General features: G+C 40.5%; 1 protein-coding gene across 1 annotated transcript in view; it reads right to left on the minus strand.

Moving 5' to 3' along the window:
• The window catches only part of Abcb5 (ATP binding cassette subfamily B member 5), a 93104-nt gene that overhangs the window by 47727 nt on the left and 20251 nt on the right, over positions 1-25126 (minus strand). The window contains exons 5-14 of the mRNA XM_052738150.1: positions 23146-23337; positions 22903-23074; positions 19376-19500; positions 19121-19298; positions 17450-17563; positions 17044-17154; positions 13438-13563; positions 10515-10718; positions 5097-5267; positions 1006-1167 (exon numbers count right to left, since the gene is read on the minus strand). Of these exons, the coding sequence (XP_052594110.1) occupies positions 1006-1167; positions 5097-5267; positions 10515-10718; positions 13438-13563; positions 17044-17154; positions 17450-17563; positions 19121-19298; positions 19376-19500; positions 22903-23074; positions 23146-23337 (1555 nt within the window). The remainder of the gene's footprint in view (positions 1-1005; positions 1168-5096; positions 5268-10514; positions 10719-13437; positions 13564-17043; positions 17155-17449; positions 17564-19120; positions 19299-19375; positions 19501-22902; positions 23075-23145; positions 23338-25126) is intronic.

Consider the following 25126-nt stretch of genomic DNA (forward strand, 5'->3'; position numbering starts at 1 on the left):
CTTAAAGATCTCAAAAAGTGATGAATTTGACCCTCAATTATGTCCTCTTCTTACTAGTTATATTGGTTTGGAAATATTGAACTTAGTAACTTTATAAGCTGATGCCCCTAAGACAGTGGTTCTCAACCTGTGGGTTGTGACCCATCAGATATTTACATTAGATTCATAACAGTAGCAAAATTACAATTATGAAGCAGCAATGAAATAATTATATGGTTGAGGGTCACCACAACATTTAACTGTATCAAAGGGTAGCAGCATTAGGAAGGTTGAGAATCACTACTCTAAGGGATGAAAAATGATGCAAATTCAGTGTCAAGCAATGTCTCACTTTTACTTATTTGTTTTTGTTTTTGTTTTTGTTTTTTTTTTTGAGACAGGGTTTCTCTGTGTAGCCCTGGCTGTCCTGGAACTCACTCTGTAGACCAGGCTGGCCTGGAACTCACAGAGATCCGCCTCTGTGAGAATAAAGGTGTGCACCACCATTGCCTGTCCTCACTTTTCTTTTTAAAGGAAATACAGAATATGGATGAATATGAAATAAAATAAAAATCAAGTAGCTCATCAAGTAGACTGTACTTTCTTCCTTTTTGTTTCTTTTTTTAGTGTGTATATGTGAATGTATGGAGCAGAGTTTGTGAGTATGTGTGCTCATTCCACAGACACTTATTGACTTCCACTGCACGCCACACACACGGTCAGGTGTACTCTGCATTTTAAAGCCCTGGCCCTTCTGCCTGGAGTCAAAGAACTTCTAATACCTGCCCCTCACTGTCTCTAGTTATTCTCCCGGCACACGTCTTTCTGCATGGAAGGCTGATCTTTCCCTTTCAGTTTTGTCTTTTGTCTCCACACTGCTATCTCATCCCTCTGGCTTTCTTCTCAGTTTTATCCCTGACTTTGTAGCCGTCTAATCACTTCCTTTGGGAATGTAACCCTGTCCCCATCTGCCCTGCTCCCTACGTCACAAAGAAACATGCAGATGTAACATCCTGTAAATCCTACCTGTGCTATGGCGAGTGAGTAATACAGCCCCTGCTTGGCCATCAGTTCAGCATGGGTCCCCTTCTCTGCCACCACGCCGTCCTTCATAGTCACAATCATGTCTGCCCCACAAATAGTGGAAAGCCGGTGTGCAACCACAATTGTTGTCCGACCTTTGCTTGCCTGCCGGACAGAAGACATGGGAGGTAAACAGAAGAGTGTTAGAATTAACCTCTGCAATAGTCAGGATAACTTATTTTTACAGTATTATTTTACCAGAAATCTTATCCTGGCATATAGAAAATCAGAATATTTAGCAGATTAGAAAGGCCAGTAGAAATTAGAATATAAAAAAGTAATTTATTCCAAATGGTGTTTTTTTTTTTTTTAAATAAAAGCTGTAGCATCTTAGTACTAGAAAGAAACCTAACAAGAAATTTTTAGCTGTCTAACCACAGAGCAAAAGGGATCTAAGATTTAAACTCACTGTCATCTCTCAAATGAGCATGTTCTTTAACAAGCTATGGTAGACTCAAGGTAAACCATGTTTTAAAACAATCCTAAGTACACAGAAAGGTACACATGGGGCACTGGTGGATGCCTTTCAAACTGAATCCATCAGATCACACGGGCAGGCCGCTACCAGCACCCAGAAGCCATCACTTGCCTTTGCTCACTGCCACTGCTTATGCACCAAAGGAGACCACTGTCTTATTCCCAGGCTCTCTCTGTATTAATGTAATGGAATCTGCAGTCTATACTCTCATGTGTCTGAGTCTTGGTGTTCAATATTATGTTTTCGAGACGAACCATTTTGTTTCCCATACCTACACAGTATTTTACTGTTCAGGTATAATTTATCCATTCTACTGCTAACTGGGTTTGAGTTGTCTTTAGTTGTTTTTTTTTTTATAATATATAGATTCTGGCATGTGTTTATTTAGTGAACAAATTTATAAAGATCTATCATTTGTACACCTCAAAAGGGACTGCTGAGACATAGGGCATCCACTCTACAGAGCCCCCAAAGCAGGAGAGTCCAGGCAGTATTCTATTTACACTAACAGTGGGTTGATCTCTTTTTGTCTGATAGATGAGTACTATTACATAGAAACCTTTATTTACATTTTCCTAATGGCTAATGACGTTGAACAACTTTTCAACTGGTTGGTGAAATATGAATGCTCTGTTTTGTCATTGGCCCAAATCCTTTGCCCATTTTTCTTTGGGAGCCATCTTTTTCTTTCTAATTATCGGGAGCTATTTACATAGTCTAGTTTTGGGGACTTTGTGAGAAGCTGTGTATTATTATAACTATTTCTTTCATGTATGTGGTTGTCTTCTCACTCTCTAAAAGCTGTCTTCCAATGAATAGAAACTTCCTATTTTAATGATGTCCAATTTAGTGACTCATCTCTTTTCTAATTGTGTCTTTTGAGTCCTATTTCAGAAATACTACCCTCTGTCACATACAGATGTTTTTCTGTTTTATCCTCCAGTTTTTACTATTGTGCCTTTCATGTTTAAACCTTTAATTCACCTGGAATTGATTTTTGTGCATGATGTCATTGTTAGCCTTTAATTAAATGAGTGTTCTAGTGGCCCTGCTGTAAGTAAGGTGAGATTATCCCAGGTCTGTTTTTGTATTGTGTATTATTCTGACGTCCAGGGCACCTGTCACTACACCAATAATACTCTGTGCTAACTGGCATAAAACTGAAATAGTTTTGTGATGTAGTAGTTTGAGCCTTTCAACTTTGCTCTCCTCCATACGGCTGCACTTGCCAAGCCTGAGCTATGCTTTTTCCACCGAAGCCCAGCCCAGTAGCAGGCTCAGCAGGCACACTGCAAGTGACTGTCAGCATCACTGCTCACACGACTGCGATATCTCAGATATTTAATTTTCTTATTCCCAATTCTAGTATTATTCATTTCAGAAAAGGAAACCGGAACTCTGAACACCAAGAAACTTGTTCCCGTTCTTTGCCAGCAATGGGAGGGTGGTGCTAGGTTCTGATGTAATTGCCTCCTCTCTCTATAAAGGTCTCTCTATTGCAATGGATATGCTTACTGAGGTGAATGAGGGTTTCTTTCAAAGTCTTGCACTTACAGTCTATAATAAAAGGAAACTTCTCAAAACATTAGTGATTCATAATCAAAACTAATGAAATTATGATATAATGCTACATGGAAAATGCAGGGGAAAGCTGATGCATCTTGTTATGACTATGTTTAAAATCTATCTGTAGGAAAAAAGGACTAAATAGGATATATCAAAATATTAATAGTGCATGCATTTAACTATTGAGCCTATGAGTTGTAATTTTCTTAATTTTCACAATTTCATAAAATGTGAACATATTATACTTTTGCTTAAAGTGTTGGAATAATTAGGGGAGCATGTTCTCTGTCTGAAAGGTTGTGTTCCCATGGTAATCTCTGCAGGCATATGTATGAGCAGAAGCTATCGTGAAGAACTGAAAATAGTTACTTGGTGTGAGTAAAGGTCTTTTGTCTCAAAGCATCTTATTATTTCTTGAAGAAATGACTATTGTGATACGTTTAATGTATTACTATCCAGGGCAGCAAGGCGAAGTGCAAGCCTGAAAAGGCTTCAACATGACTGTTGTTTATGTGAGAGAAACCAGTGGGCAGAGATGAAGACTGGAAGCCTCTACCATCACCAAGCCTAAAATGTAAGACAGCATCTGTGAAAAAGCTGGGATTTGCAAATAAGCAGGAAAGCCCATGCTAGGCCTTCCGAGCACGGGGCCCTTGTACTAGCTTTTCTCTCAGCTCTGGCCAGCTTCCTCCCCAGGAAATGCATTTTTTCTTGATAAACTACCTCTGTTTCTACTACTATCCTCCTCTCCCTGTCCAGCCCCTTGTCCCAGGACGCAGGGACCTGGAAATCCCAGAGGCTGCCCACTGAAGCCAATATCTCTTCACTAGGACATTCTTAAGTGAGAAAAAAGGGGGAGACTAGAACTTTCTTTGGACAGGTGAAAGATGGGGGTCATGCAGTTATAACTTCAGAACAGTTGAGTTTATGCTCTAGGATCAGGAGTTAAAGAGCAGTCACAGTTAACACCCATGTCTCAGATGACAACAGGGTCTTGTTCCTGGGATTCGATTTTTACAATTACATAGGAAAATAAAACTGGGCAGGAGACCTGTAATCAAAGCCAGCCTTTTGCATTAAGCAGATTTTTTTATTAGTTTTAACTCTAAAATATGCTAAAACATCTGTGAATGTCATATATGTGCATATATATTCAGACACGTGTGTGTGCTCACACCATGGTGTACATGTGGAGGTCAGAGGACAACTTCCCCAGGATCAAACTCAGGTTTGGCTCAGTTGCTAACTGAGCCGTCTCTGACCCCATATTCACACATTTGCTAAGAATGTATACACATATATAGGTAGTCCATAAACAAACATACATATATATATACACACATACGATTGTATCTGTATATACACGTGTGCATAAGTACACACACATTTATATCAGCCAATCCAGCTAGGAAAGCAGTAATGTAATAATTTGGGTTAGTAATGAGGAATGAAATGTGCTATTAGAAGTAAGGCTAGGTCATTGAATGATGTCAAAGTCATTCTAAAGTCTCTCACAGTTCTCAGTACTATTTGAGGAAGATAACTAGAAGTCAGTGCTTTGCTACTTTAAGTCACATTGTGTTAATGTGAATACCCTTGGGAGGCATTAAGGAAGAAAAATGATTAGAGAAGGGAAGAGTCCCATCAATGTGAATGGAAGGAGCAAAGACTCCCACTGCCGTTTCTGTGATGGGGGGTGTTGCTGCCATGGGAAGGTGAGACCTGTGGAATGGAATGGTGTAGGGGATTAATGGCTTGCATATTGTGTGTGTGTGTGTGTGTGTGTGTGTGTGTGTGTGTGTGTGTGTGTGTGTGTGTATTTAATGTCAACCATATCATTTACTTTTCCAAGTCATACCCTGGATCCATACCAGAGGAACTCTGGGAACTACCAGTTGGTATCCAAGGAACCCCAAATCTGTACTTTTTTGCACTTAAAAACAACAATGAACCAGGAGTGTGAGACTCAGAAAAGATTCTGTGCACTTACCTTCTCCAGCGCAGTTTGAACAACTAACTCACTCTCTGTGTCCAGGGCAGATGTGGCCTCGTCTAAGATCAGAATTTTGGGGTTTCGAACTAGTGCTCGAGCAATGGCGATTCTCTGTTTCTGGCCTCCGCTCATTTGAGCTCCTTTTTCCCCCACTAGTGTATTAAACTTCTACGGAGACAGAGAGGAAAAAGCACAAATATAGAGGGGTGATTAAATGTTCAGAAGAGGAATGACAAACATGTTCATGTTCTTTTTTTGGGGGGGGCGGGTTTCGAGACAGGGTTTCTCTGTGTAGCTTTGCGCCTTTCCTGGAACTCACTTGGTAGCCCAGGCTGGCCTCGAACTCACAGAGATTCACCTGCTCTGCCTTCCGAGTGCTGGGATTAAAGGCGTGCGCCACCACCGCCCGGCACATTTGTGTTCTGATGGCAGCTTAATGAGTACTTGAGCCTGACCATTCAGAATCTTCGATTTGATCATTGTAAAAACAAACCCATCAAAGACAATACAGAAAGGTAAATTAGGACTAAACCAGATAAACAGAACAAGAATTCTTAGAAAAATTCTTAATTGGAGGGAATTTTCAAATCTCTTTTAGATGATCTCAGAATACTTTTAAAAAACCAATGAAGCATTCACTGTAATATAAGTGTTTGTGGGCAATTTGATAGGCTGTCTATACTTTTCCTCTTGGAGGCTCTGAAAAGTAGCAATTAAAAAAAATGAATGCCACTTATGATGCCCACATGTAAGCCTGGTGCTGAGGAGTCTCAGGTAGGATGATCAGGAGTTCAAGGCCGTTCTCAACTGCATATCAAATTCAAAGTCAATCTAGGCTACAGGAGAACCTGCCTTAAAAACAACCAAAGGCCAGGTATGGTGGAGTATGGCTTTAATTCCACACCAAGGAGCCAGAGAGGCAGGTGGAGCTCTGTGAGTTCAAGGCCAGTCTGGTCTACATAGTGAGTTCCAGGACAGGAAGGGCTCTGTAGAGAGACCCTGTCTCAAAAAACAAAACAAACATACAAACTGAACCAAACAAACAGAACCAAAATTTACCACAACTTCTTTTTTAAAAGCTGTATTTTTTCCTAAAAACATTTTTCAGTCTTAGGAAAAATTTAAGGCCCTTTCTATTTATTTATTTCTTGATAAATGCATTTTTAACAAATTGAATATTATTTTATTATAGTGGCATGACTTCTAGTGTTTGTGACCTGTATTAGTCATATTCTGTTGGGTTATGGCACACATTTCAACAAGGATAGAAATTTAAATATTCTTCCTAAACATTTAATTTCTAGAAACTTTTTTTCTAAAAAAAAAAAATGTCATTCTTGGGGCTAGAATATGGCTCAATGGTTAGTACTAGCTGCTTTTGTAGAGGAAACACGTTTGGTTCCCATGGTGCTTACAGTCACCTGTAACTCTAGTTCTCAAGAATCTGATGCCCTCTCCTGCCCTCCATGGGCACAGCGCACAGGTAATGCAGACAAATACACAGGCAAACACTCATATACATAAAAAAAATCCGAAAAAGGATGAAAGATTTCTAAAAAAAAAAAAAGTCTTATGGTAGACGAATTTATGCACAGTTTTTATAGATGCAGTCCTGTTGTTTTGGCAAACAAGTTACCACAGTATGTCACCATCACCCAGGTATGGCACAGAGCACTATGGCCTACAAAAATCTCAAGATCCCTTTCAGTCCAAACCTGACCTTGCTTCAAAATTGATTTGATTTTGACAGTACAAATTTCTTTATGTATTTTTGACAGTATCTAGTGCAGACCAGGATGACTTCACATTTGCCATGTAGCCCAGGATGACCTTGTACTGTTTTTGTGTCTCTCTACCTGCCTTCACATCCCAAGTGCTAGGATTACAAGCATTGGCCATAATGTCTGGATTTATATGGTGTTGGGAATTGAACCCAGGGCTTCTTGCATGCTAGGAAAACTAGTGTGGTGGTGTTGTGGGTTTTGTTTTTGTTTTGTTCTTTTACATTTTTTCTTTTGGTAATTTCATACATATATACAATGTATTTAGATTATGTCTACCCTCTGGGACCTCACTCCATCCAACTCTCCACTCCTCCTGAACTCCCTCTGGGTTCAGTTCCCAACTTCAAGCCCCTGTACCCTGCACCTGGTCAGGTAGAGGTATTCAGAACATGTTCTTGTACCTTGTGTCTAGCCTTTTCATTTTCTAAACGGTGGTTTTTAAGAGAGGGTTTTAATTTAATTTTTACATCCTTCTTATTTTGTTTCTTTCTTCCTCTTGGGGGGATGAGCCCAGGGCCTTGTATATGGTAGGCAAATACCCCACACTGAGTTACATGCTCAGCCTTTAGTTTCAGTTCTTTTTATAGTATTTTAAAGAAAATTTCATACATATGTACAATGTATCTTGATCATATCCTCACTCCTCTTGAGACATTGTCTTATCATCCAGCTCAGGCTCCTCAGTCTTGACCGTCTCCTGCCTCTTGATCACACACACTTGCCCAGTTTACTATTTCTTTTTTAAGACTTACTTTTTTAATCTTTATTTCTCTCTCTGTGTGTGTGTGTGTGTACAGGTGCCTAGAGAGGCCAGAAGAGGGTGTCTGGTCCCCTGGTACTAGAACTACAGGTAGTTGTGAACTGTCTAATATGTGTGCTGGGAGCCAAATGTGGGTCTTCTGGAAGAGCAGCAAGTGTCTTCACTGTTGAACTATCTCTCTATCTCCCATTTTACCACTTCAAAAATTAGTACATAGCATCCTAAGAACTCTTTGCTTATCTTAATATTATGATTTTCTTCTTTCTCCTAAGGTATTACCGAATTAATTATTCTTTTGAGACTGTCTTACTGTATAGCTCAGATCGGTCTTGTACTTGTTAGGTAGTGTGGGCTAGCCTCCAAATGGTGATCTTCCTGCCTCAGCCTACCAAGTGTTTTTCTAAATTTTTATTTTTGAAATCCAAGCTAATATTTTGCTCTAAGACAAAATAATTTTTGTCTGTGGTATAATGCAAAAACCACAGTTCATTGGATGTCTTGTTCCAGGACCATTAGCAAAATGTTTTTTCATCTGCTTAATTCTATTACACTTGTTAAAAATTGACATGAGGCCCATTTCTGGAGTCTTTGCCCTGATGCTCTACACATCCGCTTTCCCTCCTCTACTGCTGTATTGTTGCTGTCTTGAACTAGATGTTGTGAGTGTGTGCCAGCTTCGCTGATCTGTTTTTAAAGCTGCTTTGTCTATTCTCATTTTGATTTTATAAATAAAAAATATTTTAGAGTCCATACATCATTTTCAACACATATACAAAAGACTCATGGAATTCTCTGATTGGTGAAGAATCAGATTTATAGGTCAACTTGAGAAGAATATAACCTTAAAAACATTGACTCATAGTAAATAAGGTACAATTTATTTAGGTCTTCTTTCATTATTATGGTCAATCTTTTATTAAATATATTTTTAAAAAGATTTATTTATTTATTTTATGACTATGAGTGCTCTATCTGCATATACAACTTTATGCCAGAAGAAGGCATCAGATTCACTATAGATAGTTGTAAGTCACCACATGGTTGCTGGGAATTGAACTCAGGACCTCTGGAAGAACAGCCAGTGCTCTTAACCACTGAGCCATCTCTCTATCCCTTAAATGTATTTTTAAGAAGTTTTTATTTTGATGACATTGTGAATGCTTAACTTTTTTTTTATAACTTTTGCTACCTTTTAAAGATTCAGTTGATTTTTAAAGGAAGTTTGAGCTCATTAGTTGTTGCTTTTTCTTGAACTTTTTTGCAGTTTGTGTCTTTGAAGGAGTTGACCCTCTTCCAAGTTGTTAAATCCACAGGCACAGTGAGGTTCATAGTATCCCCTTGTGGACAACTTTACAGTGACTGTAGGATCAGTGGTCAAGAATGGCCTTTCATTGACCATTCCTTCATTTCTCCCCCTTTCTCCTTCTCCAGCTCCCCCTTTTGAGCTCCCTCATACATTTCTCATTCTCTCTCTCTCTCTCTCTCTCTCTCTCTCTCTCTCTCTCTCTCTCTCTCTCTCTCTTATTTTGAGGCAGGGTTTCTCTGTATAACATCTCTGACTGTCCTGGAGCTCACTCTGTAGACCAGGATGGCCTCGAACTCACAGAGATTCACCTACCTCTGCCTCTCCCTCCCTCCCTCCCTCCCTCCCTCCCTCCCTCCCTCCCTCCCTCCCTCCCCCTCTCTCTCTCTCTCTCTCTCTCTCTCTCTCTCTCTCTCTCTCTCTCTCTCTCTCTCTCTCTCTCTCTCTCTCTCTCTCTCTCTCTCTCTCTCTCTCTCTCTCTCGTGAACTTCAGCATCCATCATGCTAACTTGTAGTTTCTTCTTTGGATTACAGCATTGTGATTTACTATTAGTTTTACTGCAAGGGGCACCTTTGTCTATAAATGCTCTTTTACTAACTTGCAGAGTTGGGTTAAAGAGTAATTGGAAATGCTCCCAAATTCTAAGTGGGAGGCAAGAGAGCCCTGTGTGTTGTGAGGAAATTCATTGAAAGGAGTAAAAGGCCAACAAAAGGAAACGTACCATTTCTCAACTACAGGAAAAGAACCTTGAAGCCTTTAGTGATATCGCTGGCTTACATGCCATGCTAATCACTATGTTAAATCATGGCATAATAAACATTATTTTAAAAAGTTATTTTGTTACAATGCACACAGTGTGGTTTGTAATTATGTCCTTAAAAAAAGAATGTTTTTGTTATTGTGACTCTTTGGAATGACGGATTTTAGATGTAATTTAGTTTCAAGTGTCAGCTTTTTTCTTTTTTAATATATCTTACTGGGTGCACACCACAATATTTAGGTGGTTCTAATGAACTTAAACTTCAGGAAATGCAGATAAATGGTTTAGTAACTATCACACAGTGCTCACTGGTACATGTCTTGTTGCCAAGAATTTCAAATTTATCACATCTTTTTACAGTTTCCCATTTCTTACTCAGTATTTATTTCTTCCGCTATATATAGGAGCAGCCCTGTCCCATTATCCTCGCTCACCGGTCCTGTGTACGTGAGCACTCCATTCCCACTACTAGCCACAAGGTGGCGCTACAAACTAACATTTTTGCAGAAAGCATTTCTCAGCTTGTGCTCAGGATTTTCTCAAATTTCTTTGTCCTGCTTTAACATAGACATCATTTTCTCTCTTCAATATACAGTGAAGCACAATAAAAATTAAACACAACAAGGAGTTTTTGTAATTGGTCTTTCACTGGAGTCTTTCTGTTTTGGACTTTAGCATATTCCCTTCTCCGCAAATGTTGCATCTGAAATACTTCCCACATTAACTCCCACTGTGCAGTGTGTGTTAGCCTCCCCTGGGCTGTGCGGAATGCGGACGTGCTCAGAACCTGGGCAGCACCATGCTCACCTTAGGAAACGCCACTATGAAGTCGTAGGCATTCGCTTCCCTCGCTGCCTGCTCCATCTCCTCTTCACTAACTCCCTCGCGCCCCAATTTAATATTATTGCCGATGGTGGTCCCAAACAAAACAGGCTCTTGGCTGACCACTCCGATGTGCTCTCGGTAATGCCTCACGTTTTGGGCTCGGATGTCATTCTCATCGATTGTGATCTGACAAACCAAAGAACAAAGCAGGGTATGATGCCGTCCGAGGTCTTAGCTTTTGACTATCTTATTAATCCGAAGAATAAACCGAGAAGCAGTATCTCGGCAAAGACTGGCTATATTTCGGTAAAATATTTATGGTATAAGTAACACCAGTAGATTTTTTTTTTTCTGGTAGATTGGAATCAACAAATCTTCAAGAAACGATCAACTTAAAATCCTATGAAACCACAAATTAAGTATTAATAAGGTTGTCAATAAGATACATGCACACAAACACTGTAGGTGCTACAAATGTTATTGTGGAGACAGACACCATCAACTTTGTTGTTTTAAGACTGATGACGCCTGTAAAGTTCTAGCCTTCTTTATTTCTCAATGCCTGTGCAATCACAAAAGACAAAAGTTCCTTCTACTCATTGTTTTAATTAATAGTAAATAAACTGTCATTGTAGGTAGCACTGTTACTGTGGCATATTCCAGGGACAGGACTGGATGAAGCCATCAGAGACTCCACTCCTCACAGCCCTGGCATTTATGTGAGAATGGACACTGCTTTGCACTTATCCAGTGATTTATTTAGTTAATATTAGCATGGACTCAGTGTCTATAATATTTTAAACATGGACTGAGACATGCAATTTAAAAGAGACCAGCTCCTACAAGATTTTCTTTTAAAGACAATAGTTAAGTAGAAGCACTAAGAATCGTATTCTCAGGAATATCAGCCTCAGGTGAGAGCTAATTTCAACATTATAGATTTTGGAAAATGAGAAAGAATGGGCCAGAGCGATGTCCCGCATGCAAAGGCACTTGCTGTCCACGCCTGCCCACTGGAATTCGACCCTTGGAACCCACATGAAGGCGGAAGAAGAGACGCAACTTGACAGTTATCTTCTGATCTGCACATGATCTGCATCTTCTGCCCGCCTCAGGCACTCTCATGGAATGTAACAAACACATTCTAAAAGAAGGAGCTTGCTTTCTACAGATATTATTCTTCTAACACATTTTGAAATTCTATTTTTCTTTTTTTTGATATTGTTGTTTGTGGTACTGGGGCTCAAACCCAAGGCCTTGTATTCCAGGCATGCACTTACCACTCAAGCACAACTTCAGCCCCTGCTTTTTCCTTCCTTCCTTCCTTCCTTCCTTCCTTCCTTCCTTCCTTCCTTCCTTCCCTCCCTCCCTCCCTTCTTCCTTTCTTTCTTCCTTCCCTTTCTTTCTTTCTTTCTTTCTTTCTTTCTTTCTTTCTTTCTTTCTTTCTTTCTTTCTTCCTTTTTAACATAGTTTTACTATGTAGCCCAGGCTGGCTCTAAACTCATGAGATCTCTGCCTCAACCTCCTGAGTGCCGACATTTTAGGTATGCATCACCATGCCCAGCTAAATTTTGAAATTCTTCAGAAGACTGATGTGGTAGTTTGAATAAAAATGGCCCCATCAACTCATGGGGACTGACACTATTGGGAGATGTGGTCTTGTTGGAGTAGGTATAGCATTATTGAAGGAATTATGTAACTGGGTGTGGGCTTTAAGGTCTTAGAAGCTCAAGCCAAGCCTAGTGTGGCTCATTCTATTCCTGCTGCCTGTAGACCCAGATGTAGAACTCTCAGCTCCTTCTCTAGCACCATGTCTGCCTGCAATGCTTCATGCCATGATGATAATGAACTAAACCTCTGAGCTGTAAATCAGACCCAATTAAATGTTTTCTTTTATAAGAGTTGTCATGGTCACGGCATCTCTTCACAGCAACAAAAACCCTAACTAAGACAACTGGGTACTACAAACTACACTCGTTTACCTTGAACCTGGTCTGTAGTCTATTTACTCTGTTTGTTATCTGTCTACATAAGAGAATGTGAACTCCAAAAAGCAGAGGCTTTTGTCTACCTTGTTCACCGAGGGATTCCCAGAGCCCAGACAAATCAGACAACACATAAGTTGAGTGAACAGATACACAGGAAAGAAATAGCGTGGCTTTTCTCAGTATCACTGTAAATAGAGTTGGCATAGCTGCCTGCTCTGTCATAGGTAGTATTTCCAAATTTCATTCTGTGTACATGACTTTCCATTCTTTTTGTATACACGTGTATACGCTCATGTGTGTGTGTGTGTGTGTGTGTGTGTGTGTGTATGTATGTGTGTGCATGTATGTGTGTGTGTGTATGTGTGTGTATGTGTGTGTGTGTGTGCACTGTGTGTAGAGACCAGTGTCTGTGCATGTGCACATGTATGCCCAGAGACCAGTGTTTGGGTGTCTTCCTGGATCACTTTCCTTCTTAGTTTTTCAGATAAGGCCTCTCAGGGAACTGGAGCTCACCAATTTATCCAGTTAGGTCAGCAAGCCTCAGAGATCCCCCATCTCCACCTCCCCAGCACTGGGATTGCAGATGTGTGTCTGTCTGTCAAGCCTCAGAGATCCTCCTGTCTCCACCTCCCCAGCACTGGGATTACAAATGTGCATCTGTCTGTCAAGCCTCAGAGATCCTCCTGTCTCCACCTCCCTGGCACTGGGATTGCAGATGTGCGTCTGTCTGTCAAGCCTCAGAGATCCCCCATCTTTACCTCCCCAGCACTGGGATTGCAGATGTGCAAGCCATGCCTGGCTTGGCTTTAAGTGGGTGCTGTAAATGCAGCACCTCTTTCTCACATAGCAAGGCCCGAAACACTGAGCCATCTCCCCAGTCTCTCCTCCCGCGTGTTTTCCTAGCAGCTTGTACTTACACAGCCTTCTTCGGGGTCATATAGCCTCTGCAGAAGCTGGACTGTTGTGGTCTTGCCACTACCACTGGGACCAACCAAAGCCACTGTCTCTCCAGACTTAATCTTGAGATTGAGACCTTTCAGAATCTGTTATATACACAGGAAATGATGCCATTAGGTATGCTGGACAACAATGTACATACAGTCAGAAAGTTAATCTATAATTACAAACAGAAAACTTCTTATGTGGCACATGAAAACAACCACAAGAGAATGAGCCACACTAGGATCTTATATTTATTTGTATAGTATTTCATTTATATCTCTAATAATGTACAGTTTGGGAGTACAATATTTAAATTTTTCTCTATACAAAGAGGAGATCTAATTTAAGAGTTAGGTAGTCACAGCAAACTGTTCACATTTTTTTTGCTTTTTTATTAGCATATTTTAATTGTAAAAAAAAGGGTTTTCATGAAGGCATTTTCTTACATATATTATATATTTATAATATATATAATATATATTGATCGCATTCATCTTTCCAGTGCCTTCTCTTTCCCTCTTCCCTCATTCTTTTTGATTTCCTTCTTCTTTTCAAATAAACAATTTTTCCTAAACATGTATGTCTGGTGCATGCTCATGTGGATACACACATTTGCATGTGTGCAGGTGCACATGCATGTGTGTACATGCACATGGAGGCCTGAGGGTAACATCAGGAGTCTTCTTCAATTGTTGTCTGCCTTATATATTGAGGCAAAGTCTCCCTCTGAACCTGGATGGGCTGCCATACCCACCAGGTTTTAAGTGAGTGCTGGGGATCTGGACCCTTTTCCTCATGTTTGAATAGTGTGCCCTTTACCTACTAAGCCGCTACCAAGCATGCAAACTTCACATTTTTTTACTGAAATATTTTACATGGATCTTTTTAAAAAATTTATTAATTTTTATTTTATGTGCATGAGTGTTTTGTCTGCATGTATGTCTATGTGAGGATGCCAGATACCCTGGAACTTGAGTTACAGACGGTTGTGAGCTGCCATGTGGGTGCTGGGATTGAACCCGGGTCCTCTGGAAGAACAGTCAGTGCTCTTAATCACTGGGCCATCTCTCCATCCCCCTCTTACATGAATCTTATGACAACCAAGTTAAATTTTTATCTTTTAATTTGCAACAAATGAAATCTCGACAGGTAACTTTGAGTTATTCAAGAAAGTTCTCCCTTAGAATAGGTCTAACATTTCTACAAGGTATACTAAAAAAAGCAGTTGGCAAGCTCACAGGGACACAGGTGAGATCTTAGCAGTTTTAGACACCTGCCTGCATCTAAGCACACATGACAGCACAGTGGGAATATTTACAAAATTTTCTCCATGTCTGAGAGTCACCACCAAGCTTTAGTTCCCAGGGATCTGCCATATGAGAGCAGTCTCACCACCGACAAGAGCCACCTACGGATACCCTCAGAGATCTTTGCTTGTAACTGTGTTTTCAGCTCCAAAATGAGCCTCTCGTTTTGATCTTATCATTTTTAAAGAAACAAATATTTAAATAAGCACAGTGTGAAACCTCCAATGGGCCAATCAGAAAAGCATTTAAAAAAAAAAAGGAGATGCTCATCCTGGACTAATGATAAAGGGTGCTTCTTCCATGACACTTTCATCCTCAAGTTGGTTACTCTTCATTCCACGGAAGAATGTGTCCTTCACTTAAAGTCCGTAGGCCTTAAAAATTAACTGTTCAGCTTAACAGAAAGAGTTATGTTCAAAAGCTAATTTAAGCGCTGGGGAGATGGCCCAGCAGGTAAAAATGTTAGCCACACAAGCCGGATGACCTGATCTCAATTCCTGGAACCCATGTAAAAAAAATTTAGTGCAGTAGAGTTCACCTAGGAAGATCCCAGGCCAGCTAGTCTCGGGTATGCATCAAATCAGCAGAAACAAGAGAGGAACCTGTCTCAACAAGGTGGAAGAGGAGAACCAAGTCCCGAAAGCTGAGCTGTCTCTGACCTCCACCTACGCAAAGTGGCAGGTCCGCTTGCCCGCTCCCATGCACACACGCAAATTAAAACAATTGTTTACCCAGATATGGTGGCACACACCTATCCGAGTTTGAGACCAACCTGGGTTACATAGTGAAAACCAGCTTCAAAATAAAGAAACAAGTAAAAGAATTGTTCAGAACCCAGGGAACATGGCTCAGAGCATTATAATGGCGCAGTTGGTGCTCAGGGGCAGAAGCCAACCTAAATGTATATTCAAAATGCAGCCTAAAGTGCTGTGTTAAGAGGAAAGGCAAAAACTGGGGCAACAATGGTAAGTGACAACCAGGTCACAAAACAAAAGACTTTGATGAGAGAATTCCAGTAAAAAGAGTAGTCAGAGAGAAAACAAGGAAGTGGGAGTGGACACGTCATTTTAACCCAAATTCTGTAAGGCACGCTAGAGGTTGATGCCATAGTAATCTCATCTGTCTCACTTAAAATTGTGCCCCCACTTTTCTCCTAATTATGAATTTTGTCAGCAGCTGCCTTTTGCAATCCTTAACAATACTATTTTGGGAGTGGGTAGCAAAGGGAGTAAAGGTCTTAATTAAACACAAGGAAAAAGTTAACAGGAAAGACAGATATGTTTTTCCAAGAGCTATTTGTTTCTTAAAGATTAGTTTATTGAGTGCCCTCCAAGAGGGCAGTTGGCTGGGCATTAGCTAGACTTCAGTCTCCTTTTAATTGTTAAAGGGTGAGTGAAAAGACTGGGACAGACTCTGTGTGTGTGTGTGTGTGTGTGTGTGTGTGTGTGTGTGTGTGTGTCCGTAAAGTGAGAGGAAGAGTATCGGAGACACAGCTGATGCAGTAGAAGCCTCAAAGATGGAAGAGGGGAAGGCCTAGCAGGTGCATAATACCTGGTGGTTGGAAACTCACAGATTCAAATGATTAAGTGTAGCTGGATAATACCCAGATGCCACCACGAGGTGGCAGCATTCATTAATCCAAGACATTTTGGTGCCCTCAGAAATGCAGAGTGGAGGAAACATGGAGTTAAAAACAGTTAAAAACAGTCAACTACAGGAGAGAGGCTGGAAAATATAAATCACTGTCCTAAGAGATATTAGCCCACTGCTTATCAGTCAGCCTAGCTATCAGTCTAATTGAGTCTCTAAGCAAGTAGCCGAAATCTGGGTCAAAATTATCCCAGAGAGAGACTGGGGAGATGGCTCCCTGGGCAAGCACGTGGCATGTAAGTGTGAGGACAGTAGTTCAGTTCCCTAGCACTGATACCAATGCTGGTGTGTGTGGGGGGAGTCCACCTGTAATTTGGGGTTTGGGAGGCAGCAACAGGGGATCCCCACAGCAAACTGGCTAACTAGACTGGATGAATTGGTGAGCTTTGGGGTCAAGTGAAAGATCCTTCCTCCATCTGTAAGGTGGAGGATGATCAAGGAGGGCACCAATGTTGATCTGTGGCCTCCACAGACATATGCACACATGTGTAAGCACACCTCACAGGTGAACATTCATATACACACATACACAAACCAAAGAATCTTAAAAAAAATCCCACAATAGAATATCCTGGCCAGAAGATAATGTCAGAAAAGACTACAGTGCAATTGAATTGAACCTACCTTGACAGACGGTCTTGATGGATAGCTGAAAGAAACATTTTTGAATTCTATGTTTCCTTTTATACATTCAGGTTTATATCCAGTTGTTGAAAAGTTATCTATATTGGGTTTCTTGGAAAAACAAAGAGATAGTTATATATACATCTTCAAAGGGCTAAGTTGATACTGCCTCTATCCCCAAATCGTTTAGAGATGGACTTGAAGTTTCTTATGTTCTTGTCTTAGAAGTGCTTGAGTTGGACATGAAGTTTTCAATAAAAGACGTTTTCCCCACAAAAGAGTTAAATGCAGTCTTTCATCCCATAGCCAAGTGACCACTATGGTTTTAGTGAAATGAACATGCCTATCTTTTGGGCTCCTTCTTGCAGTAAAGACAGCTATATTTCAAAGCAATGAGAGCTCCTACCTTATCAATAACCTGGAAAATATTAAAGGCAGCTCCCCGGGCTATGGTGAAGGTTTCCAAGTGAGGGGCTGCAGATCCAATGCAATAACTACTATGGATCACACTGAAGAAAACCTACAGACACAGAATAAACAAGAGTCACATTTCTGCAGTAGGAAAGACAACATGTGTGGCCTAGGCCTAGGACATGTGTGGCCTAGGTTCACAGAGAAATATGAGATGGCTCAGGTAAGAATGTGGAGGTCATGATAAAGGAAACACAGGCCAATCCCAGCATTCTTGGCTTCTTCTTAGGACGACTCTCCACCTTTGCAGGAGTTTGTCTCCACAGCTGTGGTGGCATTTGAGCTGCCTGAACCGTGCTGGCCCACATGAAGCTGCAGGCAAGCTCAGCGCTCACTATGCACCCCTCCCCTCCACTATGGCCATCGCTGGAAGCTTAACAAGAGGGTGATTGAAGTTATAGCTCAGAGACATTGTATTGTTTCTGTCCCTGCTTTAAAATTTTTTCTGTCACTGGACAGCTGTCCATATTCAGGCAAATGACTCTGTAGAAAAAGTCAGATAAGGAAAGAATTCTACAAGGTGGTGCACTTTTCTCTGTCATGCAGATGTGGGGACTAGAGCAGCAAAAACTAGCTGCAAATTCTTCATATGAAATGAATGAAGAGCTTAAAGCCTTAACTATGAAAGCCTCAAGTATAAAAGATTAAATTAATTGAAAGAAGAGACATCTACATAAGATGAGAACCAGACAAAAATAAAAGCATCGGAGCAGGTCATTTTGCTCAGCATGCCAGACTTCTTAAGCCTGAACTGATGTATTTGTCGTAGAAACTGGAGGGTAACTGAATGAGATGCAGTTTCATACGTAGCTGTAGCAGTTTAAAGGACCTGGGTTGCAAAGTTGGAAAGGGCTGCAGGAAGCCTTTTTTTAAATGTATGTATATGTGTTTCTGTGGTTTTTTTTTTTTTTTTTTTTTTTTTTTGTGTGTGTGTGTGTGTGTGTACACTTGTGCAGGTGCCAGAAGAGGCCAGAGGGCATGGGGGTCCCCTGGAGTTGGAACTGAAGATAGAGGCAGTTATGACCCATTCCCATCCAACATGGTGCTGGAAATGAACCTGGGTCTTCTTCGAAAGCAGTACACGCCCTTAACCACTGACCCACCTCTTCAGCTTCATGTAGTTTGTTTTAAACATGGCTAAAGGCTGGAAAGGATAGAGGAGCAAACCACAGTAGGATCCAAACTACTGTAGGACTTTCAGTTAGCAATACCTCTGTGGACTGTGATCTAATCCCAGGAAGCCTGAGACGAAATGCCTCACTACAGACTAGCCATTTTCAGCACTGGACTAATTATTATTATTATTATTTATTATTATTATTATTATTGAATAATATATATATTGTATTTATTGGTGGGGAATTCAGTCATGACTATGATTCTTCTGAAAGCACAATGAGGACACAAAACATGTTGGATGAATAAATCTTAACTATATATATATTACATACATATACATTTAATGTAATATATATATATCACGAGAAGGTAAAAATGTTTATTTAAGACATTTGAAGAGTCATCCTCAAAGTGAAATTTTCTTATTAAGCTCTAGGTAAGGAAAGATGATCTAAGCCTGCTATCTTTGTTTTCAAACAAGACTTACAGCAAGAATAGTCCCGATGGTGTAACCAGGCTCTCCACCGAAAATCAAGGAGGTTCCATACCAAAAAGCCAGTCCATAGGCTCCATTCATGAAGAAGCAGACCGCTCCAAGAGACAGCTTTGCAGCTATAGCCTTCTTTATCCCAGCATCCTTTGCATCTTTTAGATTCTGTGTATACCTTACAAAGACAAAACACCAAGTAGCCTTTGGAGAAAACAAAACCAAGCACTTTTTCTCACAATTAAAGGGACAGACCTTTGAATTTCTTTCTCTTGGGCTCCAAAGGCTGTGACTGTTCGGATTGATGACAAGACCTCTTCAGCTACAGCCCCAGCTTTGGAATAGGCCTCCAGCTCCTTACCGGTCAATGAGATGACCATCTGCAGTAAACACAACCACTTTTAAACAAAGAATGAATCTGCTATGGTTTGAATGTGAAGTGTTCCCCAGAGGCTCAGCTGGTGGTGTTGTTTTTGGGGAGTCTATGGGACTTTTAGAAGTGGGGTCCAGTTGATGGCATAGGTTACTACACGTGGGTATAGCCCACTTCTGGCTTTCGTCTCTTTCTTTACTTCCTGGTCCTTGGAAATAGGAGGCCCAGCCATACCCTTCAACCACCACCAGCTCTACCCTCTACCTTTCCTGTCATGGTGGGCTAAAACAAACTCTGAGCCAAAAATAAAACTTCTCTCTCTCTTGTTATTTATACCACAGCAACACAAAACTGACTCTGATAGTTAGTTTTAATTGTCAGCTTGACATATCTAAAATTAGATCAACCTGGCCTGTGAGCATGTTTATTGAGCAGTATCTTGATCATATTAATAGAGGTAGGGCCACCTGCCCGTTACAGGTGGCCCCATTCCCTTGGCAGGTGGTCATGGGTTGTGTGGGAAAGGAGAAGGCAGAGCACAAACATGCACACATTTCTCTCTGCTCATGATTGCTGCTTTGACATCCCTGCTGTGATGAACGATAGCCTGGAACTATGAGCAAGAACAAACCTCCTCTCCTAAGTTGCCTTTGTCAGAGTAGTTTTTCACAGCAGCAGGAAAGGAAGCCAGGGCATTTACCAATGGAGAACTGAGGCAGTGATGATTGACAGACACTTAACCCACACACAGTTTGAATCCTGAGTAGCTTTTCATTACCCAGGATCTAAATCCTTATCTGACTTTTTCTTCTACCAGTGACTCTCTACTGTTTTCTCTGTGCATTTTTAAAAGCTTCTTTTAGCTGTGGGTAGTTTTATTGGTACAATGGGGAATATTTGACTTGGAAAAGGACATTAGAAACATTTATTTTATGGGCACTGAAAATTAGTGAACCTGATTTGAATTTTTTTTCTTTTGTACAAAGAAAGGATTCCAGGGGGTATAGGTTACAGGACTATGGCAGGAAGAGGATCTTGGTCTCTCATATGTATGGGGAATGGTCTTAAAACTATTACTGTTCATACATGATGGAGTATGCTCAGTAAATGCTTTATCTCTCAACACTAAGAGATGAGACAAAGTGAAAAAGGAGATCATTACTATTGACGGCAGTAGGTACAATTATCTGATTTCTCAAAAAAATCTGAAATAGCGAGTATCCCTTCCTCTATTATGAACCATTTGCCAATTCTTTGTAGTCTTAATTAGTAAGACAGTTCAATGAGAAGAACAACAGCAATACCACTTCAAGCTGGGAGTTTGATATTGTCTACTCATGTAGCAAGCTACCTGTTTCCAAAATACCAAAGTACATTCCATGCAATTGGAGTCAATTTGATGTACAGGAAGCTTGAGTAGCTGGTAAAGTCATGGGAAGTCATAAATTGAATACTGATGTCTTAGTTGGTAGCTGGTAAAGTCATGGGAAGTCATAAATTGAATACTGATGTCTTAGTTGGAGTTACTATTGCTATGATAAAACACCATGGCTAAAAGCAACTTGGAGAGGAAAGGGTTTATTGTGTTCACAGTTCTATATAACAGTTCATCATCCAAAACAATGAGGACAGGAACTCAAGCAGGGCGGGAACCTGGAGGCAGGAGCTGATGCAGAGGCCATGGAGAGGTGCTACTTACTGGCTTGTTCCACATGGTTTGCTCAGCCTGCTTTCTTATAGAACCCAGAACCACCGGCCCAGGGGTGGCACCACCCACAATGGGCTAGGCCCTCCCCCATGGATCACTAATTAAGAAATGCCTTACAGCTGGACCTTATGGAACATTTTTCTCAATTGAAGCTCCCTTCTCTCTGAAGACCAAGTTGATATAAAACTAGCCAGAACAGCTAATCATTTCTGAGTTTACTTAACAAAGACAATTATCTTCACACTAGATCACTGGAGGGCAAACACCACACTGTGCTAAGACTTGTACATACTGAATATTCAGTAAATACTTGCCAAGTTAAACTGAACTGAAGGGGATCATTCACCCTATGGTCTCTCATTTGCTTTCTCTTTAGTTAGTACAGTAGTGAAACTTAGGTCCCTCTGCTGTTCCTTTACAACTTGTGTCCACCTTTCTCATGAGTGGATAAGGATCTGCTCCTGGTAACACATTCTGGGTATTTTTCCTATTGAGTGATCCTTGTTTCATCAAGCTTGAGATAAAGATGAGGATTACAAGGTCAACACCAGAAACCAGAATATCACAGACCTGTGGCCCAATGTTCTTCAGTGGGATAGCCAGTGGTACAGTGTCCATGTTCCTCTAAATAACCCCTTACTCATATTCCTGTGATTCAATAACCCCACTGAAACACACTGAGTCACATGTATAAAAGATGTGACAGGAGAAGGGTGATTAGAGGAAGGGAGTGAGAGTGAGGGGTGACAAGAAAGGGCAACGGGGATGAATATGATAAATACATTTTACATGGATTCATGAAACCCCTTGTTATGTAAAATTAATATGTGCTAATAGAAATCTTCAAAAAGATCTGTTGTATAAATACCCAAGCTTCCTTTTAAGAAATCAGTCAACCACAGAATATTTTTATTGATTGGACTTGTATACTGATAGCAAGTGAGCAAGGAGATTTTATGGATTTGATTTTTGAAAAATGAGTATTACAAAACTAAAAGTAACAGTGTCTCTGATGTAAGTACTGGGCATGGCCACTGGAAACTGTGGAGACATGATTTTGAGAAATGTTAGGGATGCACGGGATGCTAGAACACACACACACACACACACACACACACACACACACACACACTAGCTTGTGAACAAGATTACTATCTTCTGGTATGTGCACTAGAATATTGCTCAGAATGCAATTGAGAATGAAAATAAAAATTTGTGTAAAAAGCTCAAGTATGTTTACTTAAATGTTAACATATATTCTAAATCATTTAAAGGTGTGTAAAATGTAAACTTAAAGAGACTGATATCAAATAGCGTTTTAAGTGTATTACTTGAGGATTTTTTACATTCAGTTCTACCCAATACCATGAACTACTATGCATTTACTGGGGGGGATTTACAATATACAATGTTCTGTCAGCAACAACTAAATGTCCAGTGTGTAGTCATCATCCTCTACTGTGTTACCCTTTGAAGCAGCACTAGGCTATTTTTCCTGTTAGTAAGATATTGATGACATCACACCTTAGCCACGCAATTTGAAGATATAATGGTGACTACTGTTTAAAAGACCAGAGGTTGATAATCTCTCTTATGCTTTGGGACATGCAGAATAAATAGAAACACCCCTTTCTCTTTTGCAAGCTTGGTTAGATGTTGTGCTCATTCTGCTGCTGCCAGGACCCGGCCTGGCTTGCTTACCCTAGAGCACACTGCTGACGAAACCATTATGGCAGGAGATGTGGATAGAACCACCAGGGAGAGTTTCCAACTCTTCATCAAGCTCATCACCAGGCCAATAGAAAATCCAGACATGTTCTGAAACAGTAGAGCGATTTTATCTCCAATACCATCGCAGATTTTGTTAATGTCCCTGCAACAAAGAAGTTCCTGTGTTCAGTTACACACACACCAAATCCACACACTACCTACTTCTTCCCTTACCCAGCCATGCGCGTGTTAAGTTCACAGACGTCACTGCCATCAAACCAGCTGATGTCTTGTGCCAAAATTGAATGAAAAAACTGTTTTCGAATTCTCGTGGTTTGCCGGGCTGCGGTTATGACCCAGAAGGAAATCTGTATGTAGCCAAAAATGAGGGCAGCTGCTCCTATCCCAACATAATACAGAGTCAACCTGAGGGAGGATGATTGGAACATTAGGCAGAAGCATAGCTTTCTCCAGTGATAAGACAAACAAAACAAAAGCCATCAAAAACTACTGCAAATAGAAAAGAAATCTAATATTTGGTAAACTTTATTCTGGAACCTAGAAAATACCTAAAAACACCAGTAATAACAGAATGAACAAATATTGAATAGTCTTCTAAGTTTCCCTTTACAACATCTAGAGCATATTTTTGACATTATTAGTAGAGATTAGTACTTTAAAACATGTTTGTTCTGTTTTTTTTTTCAGTATTTATAATACTTTCAGGTGGAGAAGTTACATTGAGGTAATTTTAAAATAGGTCCAAGTAGAACAGGAGGGAAAAGAAAATGTTACCATTCACAAACAACTGACAGAGGATATATGTAGGCGTGTGTGTGTGTGTGTGTGTGTGTGTGTGTGTGTGTGTGTGTGTGTACATATCTATCACTTATTCTAAAATTCAATATAAGGAACTTACGTTAAGGTAATATGTACAGAGGTTATACTTTGTGGGTAGCCATTTTAGGGATCATAATAATATAGAAGAGTTGAAAGGAGTTTTAACACCTGTGGTGGTTTGAATGTAACTGCCCCCCCCCCCCCCCCCCCCGAACTCATAGGGAGGGGCACTATTAAGAAGTGTGGCTTTGTTGGAGTAAGTATGGCCTTGTTGGAGGAAGTGTGTCACTGTGGAGGCAGGCTTTGAGGTCTCATACATGCTTAAGCCATGCCCAGTGTCTCAGACCACTTCCTGTTGCCTGCAGATCAAGATGTAGGACTCTCAGCTACTTCTCCAGCATCATGTCTGCCTACATGCCACCATGTCACACCATGATGATAATGGACTAAACCTCTGAAAATGTAAGCTAGCCCTAATTAAATGTTTTTCCTTTATAAGAGTTAGTGTGGTCATGGTGTCTCTTCACAGTAATAGAAACCCTAACTAACCCAACACCTTACTAGGAGGATAGGTAAGAAACAGGGCTATTTAATAACTACCTATCAGGAATGTACTATGTGAGGTTCTAGAGCTACAGTCATGTGCTGTGGGATGGTCTGTATGTCAAGTGTGTTGCTGATTGGTCAATAAATAAATCACTGATTGGCCAGTGGCTAGGCAGGAAGTATAGGCGGGACAAGGAGGAGAATAAAGCTGGGAAGTGGAAGGCTGAGAGAGAGAGAGAGCCAGCCGCCACAATGACAAACAAGCATGTGAAGATGCCGGTAAGCCACGAGCCACGTGGTAAGGTATAGATTTATAGAAATGGATTAATTTAAGCTGTAAGAACAGTTAGCAAGAAGCCTGCCATGGCCATACAGTTTGTAACCAATATAAGTCTCTGTGTTTACTTGGTTGGGTCTGAGCAGCTGTGGGACTGGCAGGTGATAGAGATTTGTCCTGACTGTGGGCCAGGCAGGAAAACTTAAGCTACAGTCATGTGCATTACAGATATTGATATTCTGGTAGAAAGATAGACAGGATACAAAGAGCAAGAATTTCAGGTGTACTTGAAGGGAGTAAACAAGAGACAGGTCACGGAATAATTGGTGTACAAGCATAGTTGGGTGTACATGGGTTGGAAGAGCTAGTACAAATAATAGAATGCTTAAGAAAAGTTTCTTTGAGGAATTAATATTAGAGCTGGGATCTAAAATGTAAAAGAGAGTTAATCATTAAAAATCAGGGAGAGGAGCTGGCAAGATGATTCAGTAGGTAAAGGCACTTGTTTCCCAGCTGACAACCTGAGTTTGATCCCTAGGACCAACATGTAGT

This window comes from Peromyscus californicus, unplaced genomic scaffold (genome assembly GCF_007827085.1).
Source record: "Peromyscus californicus insignis strain IS unplaced genomic scaffold, ASM782708v3 Scaffold_15__1_contigs__length_86483966, whole genome shotgun sequence".
NCBI classification, from domain to species: domain Eukaryota; kingdom Metazoa; phylum Chordata; class Mammalia; order Rodentia; family Cricetidae; genus Peromyscus; species Peromyscus californicus.